This window comes from Haemaphysalis longicornis, unplaced genomic scaffold (assembly GCF_048455015.1).
Source record: "Haemaphysalis longicornis isolate Haplotype H1 unplaced genomic scaffold, Haemaphysalis longicornis Haplotype H1 scaffold_7, whole genome shotgun sequence".
NCBI lineage: Eukaryota > Metazoa > Arthropoda > Arachnida > Ixodida > Ixodidae > Haemaphysalis > Haemaphysalis longicornis.
The window spans coordinates 19,254,453-19,269,119 of NW_027526422.1; the positions used below are offsets into that span (position 1 = coordinate 19,254,453).

At 48.2% G+C, this 14,667-nt stretch overlaps 1 protein-coding gene and 1 long non-coding RNA gene across 5 annotated transcripts in view; both read left to right on the forward strand.

Moving 5' to 3' along the window:
• Positions 1-14,667, forward strand: part of LOC144144663 (uncharacterized) — a 185,304-nt gene that overhangs the window by 75,763 nt on the left and 94,874 nt on the right. For 3 of the 4 annotated variants that reach the window (XM_077676189.1, XM_077676190.1, XM_077676193.1), the window contains one exon: positions 187-333. The exons of the other annotated variant lie outside the window; for it this stretch is intronic. In XM_077676189.1, coding sequence (XP_077532315.1) covers positions 187-333 — 147 coding nt within the window. The remainder of the gene's footprint in view (positions 1-186; positions 334-14,667) is intronic. 4 annotated transcript variants of the gene reach the window in all.
• LOC144144666 (uncharacterized) lies at positions 10,248-13,781 on the forward strand. Its single transcript, XR_013317304.1, has 2 exons — positions 10,248-10,544; positions 11,236-13,781. It is a non-coding gene; the product is annotated as an uncharacterized LOC144144666 (long non-coding RNA).

The window sequence follows — 14,667 nt, forward strand, 5'->3', positions numbered from 1 at the left end:
TCAAGTAACCGTTCTGACACGGCGGAAGCTTGGTTTCACGCACGCGCAATGTGTCCAGAGATCTTATCAGAGCTTTTCGGTCGACCAAGCGGTCCACTGCTAAGAAAGCTTTCGCTTTAAAGCAGATACGCTCGGCACGAGTGACAGCCACGCACGCTTCTTCCTCCCCCGCGTCTTCCCCCGCAGGCGGTGCTGATGGCGCACGCGGTGCAGCGCATCTGCTGGGCCACGTGTAACCCGGGCCAGTTCCAGTTCGCCTTCCTCGCCCGCGAGCCTCGGCAGCGGTCGGCCCAGCGACACTGCCACGTCTTCCGCACCAGGAGCCCCAGGCAGGTCAGTCAGTAGTCTGCCCCAATACTATCACTCTCGATGGTGCACAGTAGCCACGGAAATATACAGCAAACACGCGTTATAGCGAAGTCGCCTTATCCGCAATCTCGCCTTGTTCGAAGTGTTTCATCATCCCCACGTAGCCAGCAAATCATTTGTTTTTAAGGAATTATCGCCTGTAACCGAGCCAGTTTCTTGTTCCGGGGTCTTCGTTATACCGCGGATTTGTTGTATGTAAGGGCCGGCAGTCGCATTAGTATCAAAGTCCGCATACATATCACCACTTTCGGTTGAGCCCTTTCGGCTGAACCCACTTGCGAAGCCCTCCGCAACGGGGAACTCGGGATAACCCTAGATCACACGATGTTCTTTACCTGCTCTATAAACTCCGTGCACACTGACGCCCTTGTTTCTGCTGCACATTAAAAAAATAAAATAAAAGGGTAGTTGACGGGACCTGGCCAATACGGAGTTTGTATGAAAGATGTGCACGTGGTGTATCGACTTCGTGATTAGGAAAATCGGCGAAGCTCGTACTAAGTCGCGCCAGGCTTCAACCACGACGAAAGCTAGAGGATTTCTTTCTATGTAAGCACTAAAGGACACACCACCACGCAGTGTGGAATTGTTTATTTACATGTTCCGTTGTCGCTTTTCGTTGTGGTCGTCGTCATATCCATCTATATCGTCGTCTTCCTCATGCCTGACTGGCGAGCCCGGATCGTTTTGTCCGCAGTCTTTCGCATTTCTCCCGTAGTGGAGCGCGTCATCACGCGCTAGAAGCGACGGCAACCGGCTTCGCGAACTGGGCGTCTGTAGCGCGAGCTGTCTTGTGCTCCCCCCTTGAGGCGCGTACGCACGTGGACTGTTTTCTTTGTAGTTTTTGCGAGCGCCATGTGTAAGACTGGACGGAGCCTGGCGCTTCTCGTAAAACGCGTGCTCACGCTTGCAATAAACGGCGGGATTAACTATTTTGATGACGCTGCACACATTTCGGGCAGCAACAACAGCTCCGGTGTTAAAAAGTTCGAGCAGTTCCACTCCACGTGAAAGCTGTCTAGTGCGGACCAGTGGTTCGCCAGATGGGCTGCGGCGTCGTTCTCCGCTCTTCGCTACCGCCCCTCACGCTGTTCCCCTCCCTGTCTCACTCCTTTCTTGATCAATTGAACAGAAATTTGTTCAATTCAATTCAATTTTTCCGCCGTCGCAGTGCTCGCGTGCCTTCTCCTGGGACAGCTCGCATCTTTTTTTTCTATTTTGTTTCTTTTTCTACCTGGAACAGCACGAGCTGGAGTTCTGCTCGTTTTGTGCTTGCTTTCACGTCTCACGTGCTCCTTTCTGCGCCATTTTGAACGCGTCATTTCTTCCTTTCGCAGCCACTTTTTTTCGCTTACTATCGTAAAAACCAACCCAACGAGCATTCCTAACTAAATGAACGTGGGGACTGCCGGTTATGTACATATATTCTCACTCAAATGTACCTGCAGCTTTCTTTACGCTAAATAATGGGGCCTATATAAACATATTGTTGAAGTATATATCCTATTGGGTTAATTGGCATATTCATGGCAAAGCATGCTTTCCTCACTGGACAAACAGAGTAGAACCGTGGGCCTGAAAATTCATATGCAGAAAACCAAAGTAATGATCAATAACCTCGGGACAGTACAGCGGTTTCAGATAGGTGGCGAGGCAGTGGAAGTGGTAAGCGACTATATCTACTTAGGCAAAGTTGTGACCCCGGATCCCAACCATGAGGCAGAGATAATTAGAAGTATAAGAATGGGGTGGAGTGCATACGGCAGACATTATCAGATAATGAGTGGCAGCCTAGCATGGTCCCTGAAGAAGAAAGTGTATGACAGCGGCATCTTACCGGTACTCACCTACGGGGCAGAAACGTGAGGGCTCACTAAGAGGGTTCAACTTAAATTGAATACGACTCAGCGGGCAATGGAGTGGAAGATGATAGGTGTAACATTAAGGGACAAGAAGAGAGCGGAGTGGGTCAGGGAACAAACGCGCGCGTTAAGGACATATTAGTACAAATTAAGAAGAAGAAATGGACGTGGGCAGGGCATGTAATGCGAAGTGAAGATATCCGTTGGTCATTAAGTGTAACAGAGTGGATCCTTAGAGAAGGCAAGCGTTGCAGGGGTCGGCAGAAAGTTAGATGGGCAGATGAGATCAAGAAGTTTGCGGGGATAAATTGGGCGCAGTTTGCACAGGACCCGGGAAATTGGAGATTAATGGGAGAGGCCTTTGCCCTGCAGTGGGCGTAGATAGGCTGGTGATGAATGATGAATGAATGGATGAATATCCTCTTAACTTTTGGCCGGAAGGGTGAATCTAGGGACAAGCGGGTATCTTTTCGAAGCCTATGGTTGGGTGTGTGACGCCGCGTGACTCCGTTTGGGTGCGTGACGTGGCGTGACACTTTTTGGGTGCGTGACGTAGCGTTACGCCGTCACCGCAGACGAGGTACGACGACAAGCCGGGCCCCTAAAGTGCTCCGCACTTGAAACCACCTTCACGCTTTAGGTAATAGACCAACATCGATTTAGACAACCTGTATGCAGACGACAGATACTTTTCGGCCGGTGCTGTACTCTCGATCCCAATCGCTTGCCGGTTTAAGTGCGTGTAAACGCGCTTCGCTGTTTCTCGCGTACTCCCGCCTGCCTGAATGATGCGTCCTATCGGTAAACACGGGTTGCAAAGTTCCGTCCGAACTCGCCGGCAACAGCGGCGACAGGGGTCGCACACAGACGCACGCGAAGAGAAAAAAAAAAAAGAAGGGGAGGAGGAGGAGACGAACCTTAGGGACCTGGTGCCATCCACGCAATCTTCCAAGTCCTCTGCACACATCTTCCCACTTTATCTGTGTGTCTGTGCGTACAGGGAGCACGCGGCGTGGGCGCGGCCTCCGCTGAAGAGTTCCGTAAGGTCCTGCTGGAAGATGGGGATGCAGAAAGGAAGCTGAGGAGCCGCGCCAGGGAATTACGGGAACGGGGCCCGCACTCAGCCGCGTCAATTAGCGGCGCATGTCAAAGGAAACCGTCGGCGCTGATGTTGACCCTCGCTTCATCTCCGCCGCCTCCGAGCGACCGAAAAGAACTCCTCCGGCCACCTCCGTTTCTTCCCGCCGATCAAATAAGACAAAAATACTAAAGAGAGATGAGAGCCTTCCTCCCCGGAGCAGAGGTACAGTGAAAGACGCATCTCATGACTGGTCATTGCTTCGTATCAGAGAAAATGGCAGCTTAGGACATCTGCATACGAATGTCCAAGCCATATTTAGGCTCTGATCGCAGTGATCCTGAAGTAAATGTGGCGTCAGTCCGGGTTTCAGACAACGCGAAAATTCCCTTCTTTGGACCGCGGCGAAACATTGCCGCTGGCAGTGCGCATTTCGCTTTCTCTTCTAGGTTTGTGCACCATACAAGGGCAAATGTACGTGGCAAACAAAAAAATATCATCAGCCATTCCACTCTATGAAGGTGGGTGATCGGGGAAGATTTTTAGCACACGAAGCAGAGGTGACCCAAAATTTAGGTAAAAGTTTGCTCAAAACTTTTTTACACTTTGTTTTGACTCTACTGATCTTGAAAATGGTGCCTATTGATGACTAATCTACTCAAACTGCGTATCCAATTGATGAGACGTGTAAGCTTGAGGCCTAAGTCGTGTTTTGATCTTGAAGATGGTGCCCACTGATAGCTAGAACCTATTCAAGAATCGTATCTAAGCTACTCTGGGTCGAAATGTTGTTGGCTGGAACATTGTTCACCATTGGGCCACCCGACCACCTATAACACGCTGCTCTCCTCATTTTCCGCTGGCCAGAAACAGAAATCACGGAGGAAATGGGGGGGACGTTGCGTTGTGTGGCTCAAGAAAACTGCATGCTTTGCGCCGGGTTGTAGAGAACACCCAGAATCTCATTCGTTTTTCTGAAATTTCATTTTCTGTTATCTTGGTTGGTATTTAAGGCTCACGCTTATACCCTCTTACTTTCTTTTTTTCTCTATCTTTTTTTCTTCGGCAACGTGATCGGTATACACACGATGTAAAACACGCCGACGTCGCATGGCAGTTAACTATGGATGGCTCCAAATCGGACCTTATATGCAGGCCGACGTTGCACAGCGACTAGCGGGGGAACGAGGTTAAAAGCGGGCTCTTTGAACGAAACGCCGAGTAGCCCCTTACGTTGCAAACATGGTCAGTGCGCCCGCCGCGATCGAATCTCTTTGATCCGCGGGGTTCATTTGCATTTCGACCGTCAACGAGAAGGCGGAGGGGACGTAAAGGCGCTCGATGTGCACGAAGCTGGGTTTCCGAATCAAATAGAATTTCGAACGCGATCACAGCACCTGCGTGTACGTTTCGGTAGACTATACAGCTTTTTTCGGCGCCATTCTGCTGCCTGAACTAAGAAATATACGAGTCACTTTGAAATTCCAGCTGACCTGCTCGCGCAGGTTGATGAATGTTTGCAGCATCAACTTGCTTTCTTCCGGCCTGAACTAATTAAACGAATGGGAAATGTGATACGCATCACCTGAAATGGCGGCTGACTTATTGAAAGTGACGGAAAGCGGAAGAACTGATGAGGTAAATTACCAATTAAAGTTCGGTTATTGAACTCTTATTACTTCTGTAGTGTGCAATGCTCAAAATGCATATCTCGGGCGGGCAGTAAGTTGATTCAAGCCTCGCTTCTTTTCCAGCGCAAAACAAAACAAAACAAAAAACAAACAAAAAAAAACAGGGGGGGGGGGGTAGACAGTAAAACATATCTAGGTGTGCGTTTTGGCCAAGGCAGATTCGAGTGGTCCAGTGAGCCGTTGAATTAATTGAGAAGTTTCACCGTCAGAATTAAACGATGCACAGTAACTACGAGAAAATATATCTAACTTTCCACCATCCATGTTCGAGAGAAAAAGAAGTGTTCACAGAAAGCTCTCATGTGCAGAAACCTTCGCGAATTCTGGATAAGCACTCCGGGGCATTTTCTAAGCATAATTATCATTACCATCGATGATGTTAAATGCGAGGGTCTCAACAAAGCCGTGTCTGGTCCCTTTAACGATAAGGCGTTGCGAGGCTGGCGAGAGAGCGCATTCAACTGGCGCCCGTAATGAATGAATGCATAAAATCTATTGAACCACAAATTCTGTTGTTAGTTGGATCTCGGGTCCTTGCTGCCCAACCGCGCCGTCCACTGCTAAAGCGTCCACGAAAGCGTGCACAAATCATGTCATCTGATGTTAAAAACCATGGCAGTGACGGAAATCGAGCCCAGGAAAGCGCGGCGACAAGCAAGGGGCTGAACATCTACGTCGACACCTCGCGGAACACGGCGTTCGAGGTACTTCAGTTGGGGACGAAATGGTGCCATTATAAGTAATCAAACACATGTAAACAAGGCGCGCGCCTCAAGGCTCTTCTGCTTCTGCCTCAGAAACAAACAAAAAAAAAAAAAAAAGAAAGGGAAAAAGGCGCGCGCATCTAGTTTCAACTGGAGTTGATTGCTGCGCGTAAATCGCGAATTTGCACATCACGCGTGACGCTTATACGGGTGGAAATATTGTACAGGAAGCTTTTATTTTATAAACACAGTATTTCAAACTCGCTTGTTTCCTTTGTTTACCTCCTCCCTCTGGTGCTTGCAGGCTCGCTCACGTCTTCCTTACCTCACCCACTTACTCAGCTATTCACCCATTAAATAACTAAAATCTAAAAGACCAACCACACCGCAGAGCACCACAGCATGTATCCTCCAGAGCGACTTGGACAGCATTCGAAATCTAAAAAAAAAAATGCAGTCGACCAATACGGGGCGCCGCAAATTTGAGCATCAACTGACGTTATCGATTGATAGGTTTACTTACTGACTGACTGACTGACTTACTGACTGACTGACTGATTGACTGACTGACTGATTGATTGATTTGTTGGACTGTAATCGATTGAAGCTACAGTTGATTGATTGATAGGTTGACTGATTGATTGATTGAAAATATTGCTCGACTGTAATTTATTGAACTTAAAATTTTATTACACTCTCATCAAAAGCCTTGCCAATCGCCTGCTGTGCGTATTTGCTATGCGTCAAGGCAACGTTTGATGTACGCGAACGCCGTACAACGCGAAAGGAGCAATTCCGGGCTTGTCAGCCGCCACTTCACGATGAAGAGCAAAGCAACTGGTTTTCCAACGACGCGTGGGAAAACAAAGATGTCCGACGCGGCGTACGCTCCAAACAATAGCCATCGCTTAAGGAGCTCGTACATTCGCTCGCATTGATCTCTGTGCGTTCGGCAGTGATCGCGACGCAAGCGTTCCATATCGGCGTGATATACAAGGAACACTTTCTCTTCCACGCCCGGGCCTCGCATGCACCAACGCTGCGGGAGCAGTCAGCCGGCCTCATCGTGGACGCGTCGACGCGTAATATAAGCGCCGGGGCCGGCCTCTGCCTTCGTTTGGCGGCGGCCAACAATAGGAGTTCCTGTCCGCGCGGCTACTCTCCCGGCGAGTGGCCCCGGAGGCGTACACAATGACGTCTGCGCGGCCTTGTATTTACGCTGCGTATGGCACTGGTCCGAGGAGCGAAGATTGTATCGCCGGCGCCCTTTCGACGGTCGTGCTGCCTCCCTTTGTTCGCAGTTCCCTCTGTGATTTCTCGCCCCCGGGGGCTGCAGGATACGCTGTTCTGCTTCGTACTCTCTCTGTTTACGCGGGAGAAAAGGGAATAAAACCAAAGCACCCGCCGTTATTCGTTTCACTTTCGGGCGACTATATGTGCGCGTGACCTCGGGAGGACACGCGTGATATGATCTTTGAGCGACTGTCTTCTGTTCGTCTCTGGCGACCGAAAAAGGGTAATTATCGGTGAAATAGCGCGAGGGATTACTATCAGGAGACATTTCGTTTTCCCATCCACGTGGATAATAACGGAAAAGGCTAAAGCAGGCATTAAACGTATCTTCCGTTATTGGAGATTTTCGTTAACATAAGTTCTTACACAGCGCTTTACTTGCCTGCGGTGACTACGATTTTCGAGACATTCGGTCAAGCCTCTGAAATTCTTGGCACTTCCCAATTACAAGAGGGGTTACTAGACAGCTTGTCAATCCGTTTTAAAAAAAAGGACCTCGCGGTTGCAGGGGCGCAGCCCTTTAGGCGCTTAAGTCTCCTATCGTCGCCGTCGTCGTCGTACTCGTCGTCTCATGCAGTCACGGTACTAAAACACCAGGAAACTCGTTTACACCTCGCGCTAGAGAGCTTCTTGCTTCAATGACGCGAGACTTTTACAGCAAAGCTGTATAACGGTTTCACCTCCATGGGCGAAAGCGCCAAAGCGCAAAGAATACTCTTATTCAAGACATATGCTTCGCCCCTCCCCACGTTTCACGTTAGTGGAGATGTCCCGGGATTTTTTTATCATCGAGAAGGTGTCGTATCGACCGTTCGGCAAATGGCAACGCAACGGCCAACCAACTCACGAGTGCAGCCGTCGCATGATGGGTTGCTGCTCTCCGTGTACAGCTGTTCACCTTCGTCGTCCGGTAGCCATCCTTTTTGCGCAAGAAAACTGACGTATGGCAAAGTATCTGCCTAAGTATCAGCTCAAAGTATCTGCCTAACAGCAACGCAGACTACCGGTGAGGTTAAACGTCTGATGGCCGCGACCACGTCGTATCTTCTGCACTAATCGTACTTTGTGCGTTAACTATCAGCGCTACTCAGACACAGTCGGGGGCTGTTGTGACGTAGTGTTCGGAAGGTGCCGGCCTTGGGAAAGCGGGCAACACCATACGGCGCACCAGCCAGCAAGTTCAACCAGGATCTCTCTTTATCATCATTTTATCCTCCTTTTTTTTTCTCCCTCGCTGATTTTCTTTTCTCCGCCGTTCCTCCGCCGGCGACGAAACACCTCCGCCGAGATGCTATCTCTCGGTCCGCGCGTACTTTTCGGAAATTGCTCCGAGTCTCGTGCGGAATGCGGCGGTTCTCCCGACGGATCTCAATTTACGGCTCCCTCGGCTCACGCTGCGCTGCCTCGGTCTCGGCATCGTTCTCGTTCTCCTTCTCGCGCGAGTTTCTCGTTGTTGTCGGATAGGTACAAGTCGTCACTTCGCAGAAACAATTACCACTGCTCCCGGCACCTGCCGAGACAAAAATAAAAGGCACTGGTAGGGCACGTTGTAGCGCCGCTCTGCGAGAAAGGAACGCGCTTCTTCTGGTCGCAAGAAAATACCTGCAGCCTCGCCCCTCCTGCCTTTTTTTCTTTCTTCCTGCCCGGTGGTCGCTCCGTTGGAATGCAGATGTGCCTTTTTGTGGCTCAACTCGCTCGCGGTCGAGGTTGAGTGATCGTCTGCTGCGGAGACAATAGCGTAGTACGCTGTGCGCTGCTAATGCTGCGCCGTTGAAGAAGTGGAGGCACGTAAATCTTCCGAGGCCACCGCCGTCGACGACGCGCAGCGTGGTTTTGTTGCGGAGTTCCTCATCGCACGATGCGTTAATCGTTCCAGTATTACAGGAAGTATTACATGAAATCCCCTGAACTCTCTGACAATGGGACCTCCTATTGCTTTTGTGCTTACCGTGTCCATTTTGTTTTTTGTTCCCCCCCCCCCCTCAAAGAAAAAAGGGGCGTTCTTGCTTCGGCAAGCAGGTTTGGTAAATGCGTAAAAACAAAGGCATTTAGCGATTTTACATGAATGTTTCTATAACAGCCGTAAATGAATGAATGAATGAATTTGTTGCCAAAATGAAAAGGGGAGATTACCAGCAGGTGTAGTTTGTCTCACCTAAGGGTGGACACCGGAATGCCTGCTGGTGTGGGGTAGTGGGGAATGGAGATTACAGGTATACAGGAAGGAGAGAGAGAAGGGGAGGATACCTATATACATATATACAGGACTAATCAGGACATATATGTACAGTATATACAAATATACGAGACTAAACGCTAGGAACACTCAGGAAAAAAAAAAGTCCACACATACACACACACACGCACACACACACACACATGCACAAAAAAAAAACACGGCCACAGTTTAGTCTAACTGGAGAGAAAGCGGAGAGCCGGGAGGAGTCCCGAGGATTCCGCCCCGCTCTGTGGCACAACAGCCATGTTGTTTGATTTTCTCGGTGACTTCTTTGCTATAATTCCCGTAATACTTTGATATCGACCCTACGTGCTGTTTGGTACACAGACGTCTCGAGCGGAACTTAACGCCCAGTAAGCTAGGGAAATATAACGAGACACAAGAACTTAAATTATTTCACACGTGAGACTTTCTGCTACGCGCAATCACAGCATCACGAATCCAAGTTCACCATGCATTCCTTCCTCCGTTTCGATGATAGCTGCGGGTGCGGCCAGCAAAAAAAAAAAAAAATAAAAAAAATAACATGAACTCGGCTGTGGAAGCTTTTCATGGACAGGTGAAAGTGGTCCAAGGGGGGAGGGGAGGGGGGTATCTCCCGTGCGGATCGCGCATTCTCGGCATGTTGAGTCTCTTCCACTGGGCCACTGCGTTAGCCTGCTCTCCAACTGCGGCGGTCCGGGCTCCTCTGTTGAGGTTCGTTTAGTGCCTCGGCACGAAGCCTCTGTCGTGACTCTGCGGGGGGACGCCAGATAGCGCTGTGTAATAGCGCGTCGCCTTCCTTGACCAAAGCTCAGTGACTCCGGTGCACGAAAGGGTAATAGCTCGGGACAAAAGAAGCACACTTCAGCGGTCGTCTCACCGTGGGGGGCTAAAGCATTGGCTGGGCGCTGCTTCGGCCATGCACAACGGCGGTAAATACGAGCGGCAGGAGAGAGGCGTCCTCCCGTCGTAACCTGGGGCTGCCGCTTCTGTTGTTGTTGCGGCGCCCCGCTGGGCACCTGCCCTTCAGGAGAGGAATTAACCAACCTCTTGGGCGGGTGAGGAGCATCGCTAGGCGGATGTGACGTCACGTTTGCTCGCAGCGTTCCCGCGCGGTATGTTTACATTTTTCCGAGTGCTGCCTACACGGCGTACGTGCCGTAGCGATCCAAGTAGTCGCGTTCGACTTATGCGATCAACGCAATAATTCATAAACTGGCGATGGTTGTCGCCCTGTCAGTCGTCGTTCAACAGCTCCAGCGTCTTCTGGCACAACAGCTTTGCAGTTATCTGTGGGCGTTCAACTGTCCACCATCGGCCGACCAGGTGAGTGTTTTTTGGCGGGTTTGCTATCAGTTCGCATATCTCCTACTGCAAAGCGTCCTTTCTGCTTGCGGCAGTTATATTAGCGACGTTTACGAAATTGTTAACGGCGCGTTCTCACCGTCTTGCATTATTGTTGCTGTTTATGCTGCTCTGTTCGCGTCTGTCGGCGATCGCAAGCTGTTGGCGGTTTGTTGCACGGCGCGGAAACCCGTCTCGCCCGTGGCGCTTCTTTGTCTCTTCTTCAATGTGGCGTCATTAGCATCGCTTGTTATCCTTGTGCTAACCTATCTTAATGTTGTAACGAAAATGAACTTGCTGTGCGATCTATACGTGAAGTTAGAGCGGGACAGAACGCTGTTGGCAAGGTTTTCGTGTGCGCGTGTGGTTCGTGAGGGCGTTGTAACACGCTGCTTTGGCCTCTTGCACCTCTTTCCTGCCTCTAGTACTCTTGCTTGCCAGGAGTGCCTGCCAAGGGATGGTTACTTCGTTATGTGTTTTCATATTTAATAGTGAACCACTCAGCGTTCTATAACTGATGCAAATGCAGGCGGAACGACCCCGATAACAACGCAGGGCAGGGGCAGTGCTTGTGTGGTCTTCTCTGTCGTTTGCCCTTCTTTTCAGTCGTCGTAGATTATTTACTGTTGCGTGAACGTTGTTTGATTCTTCACGTTTCATTTTTCTCTTGCAGCATCTCCTGACTGCAGTCACAGTGCCCCTACCCTGCATGCAACACTCATCCTGCCATTCTAGTGGGAACTGATGTTCGCAGGCCACTTGTCACGACCTAACGGGTTCCCGCCCTTGCCTGGCTTATAATTGATGGTATACTTCAGATACACTGCTGCGTTCTCTCTCTGCATACATTTAAAGCGAGTGTTTACACTAACACAGCAGTGGATAACCATGAAGACAGCAGCGTGTGTACTGGAAATGCCAGTGAAAACAAAACCAAACGATCTACAGATCTATGCCAGCTTGACCATTACAAATCTTTCAGCGAGTGTCAAAGCAATGGACAGCTGGGGATATCTCGTGCGCTAAATTGTGTTCTTCTTTCTGTTTGTTTTCTATTTGCTGGTATAAATTTACGAATTGATAGTATGAGTAAAGTAGACAGAGAACAAAGTGATTGCGTTGCTCTTAGAAATGCCTTACACGAAATAAAACTGCTTCCTGCGAGTTCGCAGCGGGGAAAAAAGGTTCCGTATAACAAATAATTTGGTGCACCCAAACCCATCTGTGATGAACATATGTCATGCATGGATTATTTAAGGGTATGTTATTAGCTTTGGCAAAACAAGAAAGTGAGCTCTTTCTTGTGCAGAAAACTAGTTTAGTTGTAATTTTGGCTCTTATCTGTCCAGTGTCAACAGGAATAGTAGCCTTGATGTGCGACTTTGCGGACACTTCCCTGTCACCTTCCTTCAATGTCACCACAGTGGTGGTGAAGACTCCTGGGCAGTCGAAATCGCATGATGACAGGCAGCTATATTCTACCACGAGAAGCACCCTCCACAAGCCACGAGGCCTTGCTCTGTTTTCAGCTGGGGCTCCTTTCGTTGCCAAGTGCCTTGGTCTTTTGGGGTAAAGCTCCCAAAACAGGGTGGTCTTGTCCCTGTTGGAATTGTCATGTTGATCATACTTTTCACCCACAGCTTTCCAGTTCATTTCACTTTTCTAACCAAATTCTAATGTTATTAGTGTAGGGAAATCTGGTGTCCAGCAGCTTGCGTTTGAAAGGGAATAGATGTAGCAACTACATCAAGCACTAGCTGATTCTGATGCTTAGTGAACTTTGCTGTGAGCCGCCCAAAGCACCACGAGGGGAAGCAGTGCTGGTTTTATATAGTGTACTACTTGGGAGCTGCAAAATTACAATGCACCTTTTATGCACCTTTTATTACAATGCACCTTTTTCACCTCAATTTTTTATGCTGCAGTGGAAATCATGCGAATACATGTTTGTAAATGTCCATTCCACCAACAAATTCACGGCATGCCTTGACAGTAGGCGCAGTTTTATGCATCTAGATAATCACCTGTACCCATTTATCACAGGCCTGCAATTTGCACATGGTTGGATTTAAGCACCCTAAATGTGGCAAGTGTAACCGACCGTAACACACAATCTTGAAAACTCTACCTTATCAACGCGAAAGCAATAAGTGGCCCATTGACTAAGAAGCCACTATCCGCTGTACTAGCACAACAGCTCCTAAACCGGCCGGCAGTGCAAAGAGTGGATTGAGTTCAAAACTTTGGGGAGAATTCAAACCACATGGGAATCAAACCCAGGACATCCCTAGTGCAAGTCCAGCACCACATCCTTGACACCACTATAGCTCAGTGGGTCTAGCTGACTAAAGGTGGACCCAGGGAGCGCATTATGACCTTAAACTGAAAAAAGTCCACAGGTACAAGCAACCCGACATACAACGAGTTTTAAATTTCTTGGCAATTCATTAGGCCAGCACATAGCCGTAACATCCCCACTCAGGTGAATTGGCCAGTCACGATGATAGCTGCTGTTAGAAGATCATGGGTGTTTTACCAATTTCCGTTTGTCTTAAAACAATGCTGCTTAAATTACACACTGGCCAACTGCACCTCATCGAGTATATTTTACGCTCCTAGCATTCTGCAGTAGCCTTGTTTAGTGTTAAAGAACTACGTATTTGATCACATGTGAAGACTGCGATTTCTGTTAGAGCATTTTGTGCTTTCAACCTGAATTGGTTGACGCTCGTCAATTCAACACTGGCTGCAAACTTTTATTGTGGTGTAATAAACATAAAACCTGGATAGAGTAAAAATACTGAAGAGTAAATTATGCTAGGCTTATACATTGCACAGCGTAGCTGTAAACATCAAAATTCAACTTTTTAGGTTTCACGAGGAAAAGCTCAGCATAACTTGGGCCAGCTATGAAGGGTAACTGCAGTGTAGGGCTATAGGTTAAGTCAGGCCACCTATAAATCTTTGACATGCTTCGAAATCTTGGCACACAGGCATTTTTTTTGTTCTACCTAAACCAATGCTTTGGACTTTGGCGAAATGTTTTGTACGGGTTAAACTGCACAATGCAATTGCAAATAAGAATTGAACAAACGTCTGTTGTGTCCATTCGAGAATCCAGTGCTTGCCTAATATCGAAAATTGCATCCAGCAATCGATTCAAGAAATGTAATTGTATGTCCAAGAGACAAGCTCAAATAAAAAGTTACCCTACTTCAACTGCATTCCTTGCATATTTATTTATTTGAAAATATTTAGCACGAAAACAGAATGGTACAAACACGCAGTGCTGTCACTTTTCGTGCTCTCTCTCTCGTGCTGTGTTGTTTTACCACAGTTTATTAATTTTAAAAATATGCCACATTTGCCATTTTAGTTGGTTTTATTTGTTTTGATGTTATGCTGTGTTGCCAACGAAACTTTGTAAATGTCTTCCTAAGAAAAAAATAAGAATACCTAGCATTTGTAAGTGTATGCTTCTTGATGGATAGCAACTCTCACTATTAGAAAGTGAAGCCAAGAAAACACCAAAGTCATCACAAACACTGAAGAATGTTTATTGACATGGCATCACATAACTTAGTGGACAAGCAACAAGGCACCATAATGCTGCTCACACAAGAGTGCAAAGCATGCTCCATGGCTAAAACCACTTGATAAAAATACAAGCAGGCACTTATCTGCCCCAAGGTGACCCTGAATGAAAATGTGACATGCGCAACACTGGAAATCAACAAAAGTTATTGGGTCAGGCATAAGTGAAAAGTGCGGGCAAAAGTCGAGGGCACTTTCATGTGTTGGATGACGAGACTGCTGGCACAAGACAGGAAGGATCGAAGGGTGCTGACTCAGTATTGTATGGTTACAAATACGTGCAGATTGCTACTCACTGGACCAAAAGTGCTTGAAGACCCTGATTTTAAAGCAAAACTTTCTATGTCTCACCAGTGGAATATGCCATGCCAAAAAGGCATTGCAGAAAAGCCAACTTTCTCTGACAATGATAATGATCGTGGGTAAAGAAGTGCAGAAAAAAAAATGCTTCCTGTAGTCAGAAACAAATCAGGACCCTCGCGGTGTGAAACCAACATCTATTCCGTGACAC